The following is an 8,848-nucleotide window of genomic DNA, read 5'->3' on the forward strand; positions in this document are numbered from 1 at the left end:
CCTCGGTGTCACCTAACGTCCCTACCCTTACCCCGTCCCTTCCTCCTCCGAGTGACAGGTGTGATTTAAGCACCTTCACTCGGCGTCCTTATTTGCGAGCTTGTGCTCGTTACCAACAGGAACGCAGCTGAGTGAGCCCCGCCGCCGGACTGGAGCGACCCGGCGACACGTGCGGCCCTGGAGACGGAGAGGAGGGCAGAGCGGGTCCGGCTCGAACCTACGCCCCGCCCGGAGCCAAGAGCAAGGCGTAGCGGGGCGGGTCCGCTGAACCCCGGCCGCCCGGAAGGGCGGGGCCGGGACCACGCGGCCGCTTCCGGCCCGATCGTCCCCGTGGGCCGTCCTGCGGCACCGGCTGCGGCGCCCTCCGCGGCCACCCGGCGGGGCGGGGCGTCCTGCGCGTGCGCAGCGCGGCCCGGGCGGCCCTGCCCCGCCGCGGGCTGACCGGTGCGCGCAGATGTGCAAGCCGGTCGCGTCCGCTCGCCTGGGGCGCGAGCCTTAGAGGGGCGCCTGCCGGCGGGGCGCGCTCTAGTGCGGTGGGCGGGCCCCGGGGACCGAGGTGCGTCCGGGCGGAGCTTCGGGAGGCTTCAGCCAGGGTCGCGATGGCCAGGGGCCGCCGCGCGGAGCTTTCAGGGGAGGCCTGCCCCGCGGAGCGTCGGCACCCAATGGCCTGGGGGCGCCGGAGAAGCGGCGGGCTGTGCCTGCAGCCTCGGGCGGCCGGAGCTCGCGAACCCGAGGAGTCACCGGGCCCGCAGGGCTGGGAAGAGGTCGGAGGGGAGTCTGTTGGCAGAATGAGGAAGCGACCGCAGCCTGGCCTAAGGAGCAGCCAGGATTGGGAGGCCGATTTGGAAGCTGGGGACCAAGCGGTGAGAAGGACGCAGGCTTCCAGCTACACCCTCGGTAGCTCAGCCCACCCGGCCGCCCAGTCCTCTCATCCTGTTGGTGGGGTGCGGTTCTTTGCTTCAGGTTGTCCTGGGACGCTGGGTCACTGGAGCTGCCAGCTTGCACCCTCACTTCCCGGCCCCACTGGGCCCACGAGGGCCATTTGGGCCCTTGCTCCCCCACTCTAGGGAGTTTCCGTGGGATTCTGGCCAGTCCGGCTCGCGTTGGCTTGTGATTGCCTCTGACCGGCAACGTTTATGAGCGACTTTACGCGTGGCCCCAGGAGGCCACTCCAGGAACCCAATTCTGCCGTCCTTCACCAGGCCCTTGGAAGCTAATGGAGTGACTGAATGGTATTGAATGGGTCTGGGTGTGGGCCTCCGCCCCTTGACGGTGAGCTGGGGGAGGCCGGGCCAGGGCTGCCTCCTCAGGTCCCGAGTCTTCCCTAAGATCCCACTCCCCCAGGATGGCTGCCACACTTGGGCTTCTGGCGCCCCAGGTGAGTTCACCTTCCTCCCTGTCCTCCCCCCTCTGGAGCGGTGAGCCCAGCACGCCGAGAAGCCAGGAGCCCTAGCACCCCAAGGACAGGGCTCTGGGATCCAACTCCCCCCCCCCCAGAGGGCTGCTGGGGGACTAGCTGGGTCTCAGGACGGAAGAGGGCAGCTGGCCCTCTGGCTGACCACCACAGGTCCACCCAGTGGGCACAGCCCCGCGAGCAGCACCCACCTGTCGTTGCAGGAGGTGGTGCTGCTGACCTTCCAGGACGTGGCTGTGTACTTCTCTTGGGAGGAGGGGCGGCAGCTGGGCCCAGACCAGCGGACGCTATACAGGGACGTGATGCTGGAGAACTACGGGCACGTGGCCTCGCTGGGTGAGGCTCTCCGTCAGCTCACGGTGGGGCCTCTAGGGAGCTGGGGACGCTGCTTGCCAGTTGGAGCTCAGAGAAGAGGGTCCTGCCCCTCGTCCCCAGGTTCCAATCTGGTCTCTGCATATTCCTCTTGCGAGTGCTTGCCTTTGTCTCAGTTCTAGAGACTTCACTTCCAGATGCCCATAGCCACCCGGGTCCCCGCCAGGGGTGGGAGAACTGACCAGAGAATTCTTCTTCCGTGCTCATTCTCAGCCCTCCTGCCCTGACCATGCCCCCTCCCCTGCACACACTCACCCAGTGCCTGCCCCTCCACAGGACTCCCTGAGTCTAAGCCAGAGCTGATCTCCCAGCTGGAGCAAGGTGAAGAGTGGTGGGTGCTGGGTCTGCTACGAGCTGAGCAACAGGAGGTTTTGAGCAGGACAGGTGAGAAGGGGGTGGGGGGCCGGCTAGGGTGATCTCCCCAGCCACCTCCAGAGCTAGAAGAGGGGGCTGGTTGGGTGAGGAGCCTCATTCCCAAGTCCTGGGTGTGATCTCAGGCAGACATTGCACAACATGTGCACTCAAGCTCGTGCACACCTTTTTTTGGGGGGGTGGGGGGGTGGCTCGCTCTTTGTGTATAGGCAATTTTGTTTTGTTTTGTTTTTGCTTTTTAGGGCCACATCCAGGGCATATGGAAGTTCCCAGGCTAGGGGTCAAACCAGCCTATGCCACAGGCACAGCAACGCTAGATCTGAGCTGCCTCTGCAAACTACAGCACAGTTCATGGCAATGCCAGATCCTTAACCCACTGAGTGAGGCCAGGGATTGAACCCTCATCCTCATGAATATTAGTTGGGTTCATTTCCACGGAGCCATAACAGGAACTCTGTGTGTTGGCTAGTTTTGGAGTGGAGATTCTGGATTGTGTTATTTTTCTCTGAAGAGTGTTGTTTTTCTTTGTTTTAACAGCTAATTTTCATAGCTGAGCTTAAACTGAAAACTCTGGTGCCTTCAGGTCTCTTTTCTTAGCTGGGCCACTTTGAGTCTGTTCTGTGGGGGGGTGGTTCTGGGGTCGGTGATACAGGTGTGAAGAGCTTGGGGCTGCTTTTCTGGCTCTGTCCTTCCTCGGAATCTCCCATTGTCTCTGGAGTTCACAGTGCCCGGCTCCCATCTCTGGCTCCTGGAGCCAGAAGTGCCGTGTGTTTTACTCCCTGTGCCCCTGCCTCTGCGCATAGTCAGTGCGTACTTAGCCTCAGGCTGGTAGCCAGGGCAGGGACCTAACCTGTGGGACTGTGCACGTCCACAGCGCACAGTGACTTGGCCATTCCAGCGCCTTCAGGTGGTTGCCTTTTGTGCTTTGTCCCTGTTTATAGCTCTTCTCTGCCGTGGGGGGCTATTCCAGCAGTGTGTTTGTCATCATACTTAGAAGCAGGAACCATATGTGGCCTTTATGCTTGAAAGATAGCCTGGCTGGACCTAAAACCCTTGGCTCACATTTTCTTCTTTTGAATAACTTGTAGATCTGTTCCGCAGTCTTGTGGGACCAGATAGAGCTGATACCATACCACTTTCTTTCCTATTTATAGATGAATTGGTTTCCTCCCCCAAGTGTTCCTCTAATTGCTCTTTTTTTTCCCCTCGGGATGCACAACTTCCCTATGCTGCTTATGTGATCATTAAAAACAAGCCAAAACAAAAAAAGGAAATGTGTGTTGAATTTTATTAAAATTTTTTTCTGTATTTTAATTTTTTTAGGGCCGCACCCACAGCATATGGAAGTTCCTAGGCTAGGAGGGTCAAATCGAGCTGCAGCTGCTGGCCTACACCGTGGCCACAGCAACTCAGAATCTGAGCTGCATCTATGACCTACACCACAGCTCATGGCAACACAGGATCCTTAACCCACTTAGCGAAGCCAGGGATCGAACCCGCAACCCCATGGTTCCTAGTCAGATTTGTTTGTACTGTGCCACAACAGGAACTCCTTGTTAATGTTTTTTGTTTGTTCGTTTTATTTTTTTTTTCATTTTTTCTTTTCCTCGTGTTTGTTTTTATAATGATTTTTATTTTTTCTATTATAGTTGGTTTACAGTGTTCTGTCAATTTTCTACTGCACAGCAAGATGACCCAGTCACATACATGTATACATTCTTTTTTCTCACATTATCATGCTCTATCATAAGTGACTAGATATAGTTCCCAGTGCTATGCAGAATCTCATTGCTCTTGTTAATGTTTTATTTAGGGTTTTGGGGTTGATAATTGTGAAATTAACCTTAAAATTTTCTTTCTCACACTGTTGTCAAGTTTTGGTATCAAAGTTGTATTAACCTCATAAAAGGAATTTGAGCATGTATTATGTCTTTCTATGGGTCATTAACCTGCTATGCCACAGCAGGAACACCCAAGATTTGGGGATTTTTTCTTTGTTTGTTTGTTTTCATTTTTGGTGGTCCCATGGCATATGGAGCTCCTGGGCCGGGGATCAGATTGGAGCCACAGTCATGACCTAAGTCACAGCTGCAGCAATGCCAGATCCTTAACCCACTGTGCCAGGCTGGGGATTAAACCTGCATCCCAGTGCTCCTAAGACACTGCCAATCCTGTTGTGCCACAGTGGGAGCTCCCCAAGTATTTTTTAATTTAGGCATGTACTTTGTTGTCTTAGACACAATGCTGTGGTACACTTAATAGAATATGGTATTGTGTGAATATGGCTTTCGCATGTACTAGGAAACCAAGAAATTGGTGTGACTTGCTTTATTGTGACACTTGCTTTATTGCATGGTCTGGAGCCACCTGGGAGTGTTGCCAAGGTTGTCTGTATTCTTCTAAATTTATTTATTTATTGTCTGTACCTGAAGCATGTGGAAATTCCCAGGCCATGGACTGAACCTGTACCATAGCAATGACAACACAAGATCCTTAATCCACTGAGCCACTAGGGAACTCCTGTAGCAGCTTTTAATAGATTATGGATTTTCTTTCTTTCTTTCTTTCTTTCTTTCTTTCTTTCTTTCTTTCTTTGGTCTCTTTTAAGGGCCACACTGGCAGAATGTGGAGGTTCCCAGCCTATGGGTCATATTGGAGCTGTAGCTGCTGTCCTACACCACAGCAACTCCAGATCCTTAACCCACTGAGCAAGGCCAGGGATTGAACCCATGTCCTCATGGATGCTAGTCAGATTCGTTTCCAGTGAGCCACAACAGGAACTCCTTTGGATGTTATTTCTGCTGTGTGTTTCTCCCGTTATGTTTTGTGTAACAGATTCTGTGATTGGGACTGAGAAGGAGTTATTCATTCTAAACCAGAAATGTTCTGAAGAAGTAAAAACACCAGAATTGATATCAAGAACATTCTCAAGGGGTAATCCACAAGCATCTAAGTTACAGAAAGCTTGGGACATTGAGAATAAACTAGAAGAACACCTGGGAAATCCTTTTGGGGAGAGTTTGAAGAAACCCCATCTTCACAAGAGAGTTTTCAGCAAAGAAATTTTCATGTGTAGGCAAAGATCTCCGGGAGAAAGAATCCAGAAATGTGGTACATTTGATAGAAACTTGAGTCTGAACCAAAATGTTGTTAGACTTCAGAAAACTAGAACAGGAGAAAGAGGTTTTAAATGTGATATCTGTAGCAAAACCTTCAAATATAATTCAGACCTAAGTAAACACCAGAGGAATCACCCTCGGGAGAAACCATACGAGTGTGGTCAATGCGGACGAACCTTTACTCACAGCTCAGGACTTATTCTGCATCAGCAGGTTCACACTGGAAACAAACCATTCAAATGTAATGAATGTGGGAAAAAGTTCGGTCTTCATTCCTACCTCCTTCTTCACCAGAGAATTCACACTGGAGAAAAACCTTTTGGATGTAGTGAATGTGGGAAGGCTTTCAGTCGAAGCTCAACTCTCATTCAACATCGTGTAACTCACACAGGAGAAAAACCTTACAAATGTAACACATGTGGGAAAGCCTTCAGCCAGAACCCACAGTTAGCACAGCATCAGAGAATTCACACTGGGGAGAGACCCCATGCATGTAGTCAGTGCGGGAAGGCCTTCCGTCGAAGTTCAAGCCTTATTCAGCATCAGAGAATTCACACTGGGGAGAAGCCCCATAAGTGTAGTCAGTGTGGCAAGACCTTTAGTCAGAGCTCAAGCCTTTTTCTCCATCACAGGGTTCACACTGGTGAGAAGCCCTATGCATGTACTGAGTGTGGTAGAGCTTTTGGTTTTAACTCCCATCTTACTGAACACATACGGATTCACACTGGAGAAAAACCCTATGTTTGTGCTGAGTGTGGCAAAGCCTTTAGTCGGAGTTCAACTCTTGTTCAGCATCGGCGAGTCCACAGTGGGGAGAAGCCCTACCAGTGCCCTGACTGTGGGAAAGCCTTCAGTCAGAGCTCACAGCTTGTCCTGCACCACAGAGTCCACACTGGGGAGAAGCCCTATGAATGTGGTGATTGTGGGAAAGCCTTCAGCCGGAGGTCCACCCTGACTCAGCATCAGAAAATTCATTCTAGGCAGAACCCTCATGAGTGCAAAAAATGTGCCGCAGCCTGTGTTCATGGCTCCAGCCATAGCCCACGTGGATGGATCCACACTGGAGAGAAACACTCTGTGTATGACAGATGCTATGGCACAAACCTTGTTCTGCATTGGACGGTTCACACTGGTGAGAAATCCTTTAGGGGTGATTAACGTTGTAAACCTTCCAGTCCCAGCACACAACCCACCAAACACCAGAAAACTGGTGCTGGGGAGAAGCTCTACAAAAATCAAGATTGTGGAAACTCCTTCAGTCAGGGCTCAACCCTTACTGAATATGAGGTAACTCCTGCTGGTGAGAGGTCTTATTGTTGTCATGTGTGGGAGCACCTTCAGCCAGACGTCACGACACAGCATCAGCAAGTCCACATGGGAGAGACACCTTTAAATGATGAATCTGAAAGATACTTTATTCATAGTAAAAAGATTTTCCAAGAAAGACACTTAATGGGATAAATGTGGGGAACAGTTCAGCATTTGTCTATTTTGTATTGGGTAGGATGGTAACATGGAAGTCAAGTAAGAAGATCAAAATATTAATAGCAAAGCAAAATAAACAGTTCAGATATCTAAGTCATTACGTTTGGAAGTAAACAATTCATTCTGGACAATAAGCTTTCTGTGCAGAGGTTACCATTGTGCTAGAAGGTGACTGTGTGCCCAGGTTACCACCAGATACTCAAAATGTATGAATGCAGGACAAGAGAAGTGAGTTCACCCATCGGTTCTGTCTGCCCTACCTGCTATATTTCCCTGAGTCTCTGCCTTCCTATTTAAGCCCTGACTTGAGATTTTTAGTTTCAGTCCTACACATCTGCCTCTAAATGCGTTCAGAAAACCTGCCCAGCAGGGTATGTTTCAAGCCTTATTCTCTGCCATGCATGGCTCATCACCCGACCAACCCACAGGTGGGAGTCCCTGTCTCGCTTGGAACCTCAGTGTTTGCATTTGTAAAATGAAAGCTTATTTTTTTATTTCAAGATGCTCTACAGTTTAGCCAAGGAGGGTAGCTGAGGCAGGCTGTGACCTGGGACCCTTTGCTTCAGGGCTTGCACCTGAAAAATGTCTCCTCAAGCAACACAATACAAAGTAACTGTAAGGGACTGAGAACAGCTGTGTGCATGCACAGCAGGGGCGAATTATGAACAAGATACCAAAAGACCAAAAACTGTGTCAGGAGCAAACATGGGGTACTACAGATGCACCCTGCACACAAGGCCACTAAGAGGGTGGGCAGGCCTCCTAAGCCACCCCTCTAGCCTGACCCCTGGGTGCTCCCATATAATGAACCAGCTCACTGCCACCCCCCACCCACCCACACACACACTCAGGGAGTGAGCAAGGAAACCTGTTGCTCAGTTTTGCTCCCTTCTGCTATAGCGGGAGCTCCAGTAAAGACTTGCCTGAATTTCTTGTCTGACCTCTTACCAATTTCTATTGATTAGGGAGGCCAAGAACCCTGGTCAGTAACACCTCGGGCTAGCAAGGCAGGGGCTGCCAAGTAGCTCTACTTTTGAAAATTGTGATCACTGATACCAGGTTTATTGGGACAAGAGTGTTAATAGGCAAAGTCATGGTTAAGCACCAGGGAGAGAGGCAGCACCCAGGGACTAAAAACGAGAAATGGAAATCAGAGCTTCAAACGTGAAAATGAAGCTGTAGCAGTTTGGGGTGGGGGGGGGGGCTCCCCTATGTGGAGACAATACATGAGGCCTGACTTCCTCCAGGATGATAGTGGGAACATAAGCTCATATCCAGCACTGAAGCCCCTGAGTGCTATGCCGTCTGTGTAAAGAAAAACTAGAAAAAATCCACTTCCTTGCACAGAGGTGCTGGGCAGTCTCCATGAAGTGAGGAGATGGAGCCGGGAGTGCAGGGCTGCCAAAGTGCCTAAAGTTCAGCAGGAGCAGAAGAAACTGTAATATCCCAAGCTGAAGTGGAGATCCACAAACAAGCTTTGGAGATACGGAAAACACCTAGAATCAGATATTTCAAAACTGAGTGAAAATGCCTGCCCCTCCCTGCCAAAAAAAAGGGGAGGGGAGAAATGCAATGAAAGATCAAATGAAGGGAGGAAGTTATGAAAAAGGACAGCTCTTCAAGCCATATATTCAACTTACTTCTAAATAGTTCAGGAAAAAATGAGAAATGGTAAAAGTGGTGAAAGTTTAAAAATTGGTGAATCTGATTTAAGGTTATGTGGGAATTATCTGCGTTATTATAACTTTCCCATAAGCTTCAAATTATTTCAAAATACAAAGTTTAGGAGTTCCTGCTGTGGTGCAGCAGGTTAAGGATTGGGTGTTGTCTCTGCAGCAGGCTTGATCCCCTGCCGAGTGCAGTGGATTTGTAAGCAGGGCTTATGTACAGAGAAATGAGACACCAAGGCTTTTTACCAGGAAGCAGTGTTTATTCCTGCTGGCACTGGCTTAGTGGATTACTATCCAGAGGCTGAGCCTCCAACGCATCAGGGCACCACCTTATATACCCGGCTTGTTTTCTGGCTACATCTAAGTTTCTTTGTCTCCCTTATAAGGTACTCTATACATTTTGAGCAGAAAGTTAT

At 50.6% G+C, this 8,848-nt stretch overlaps 1 protein-coding gene across 1 annotated transcript; it reads left to right on the forward strand.

The window, feature by feature from the left end:
• The first annotated feature begins 408 nt into the window (after nt 1-408).
• ZNF251 (zinc finger protein 251) lies at nt 409-6,862 on the forward strand. The gene is made up of 4 exons (XM_047785547.1): nt 409-863; nt 1,618-1,750; nt 2,063-2,170; nt 4,994-6,862. Exons 1-4 carry the CDS (start codon nt 600-602, stop codon nt 6,433-6,435), a joined length of 1,947 nt encoding a protein of 648 aa, XP_047641503.1. The 5' UTR covers nt 409-599; the 3' UTR covers nt 6,436-6,862.
• The last annotated feature ends 1,986 nt before the right edge of the window (nt 6,863-8,848 follow it).

The sequence above is a fragment of the Phacochoerus africanus genome, chromosome 6, assembly GCF_016906955.1.
Source record: "Phacochoerus africanus isolate WHEZ1 chromosome 6, ROS_Pafr_v1, whole genome shotgun sequence".
Lineage (NCBI taxonomy): Eukaryota > Metazoa > Chordata > Mammalia > Artiodactyla > Suidae > Phacochoerus > Phacochoerus africanus.

What these genes read in the sequence shown, in the direction of transcription:
- ZNF251 (XM_047785547.1), top strand. Translation starts at nt 600, where the DNA reads ATGGCCAGGGGCCGCCGCGCGGAGCTTTCAGGGGAGGCCTGCCCCGCG. An exon ending in CGGGCACGTGGCCTCGCTGG is followed by an intron (nt 1,751 to 2,062) that starts GTGAGGCTCTCC and finishes GCCCCTCCACAG; the next exon opens with GACTCCCTGAGTCTAAGCCA. An exon ending in GGAGGTTTTGAGCAGGACAG is followed by an intron (nt 2,171 to 4,993) that starts GTGAGAAGGGGG and finishes TTTGTGTAACAG; the next exon opens with ATTCTGTGATTGGGACTGAG.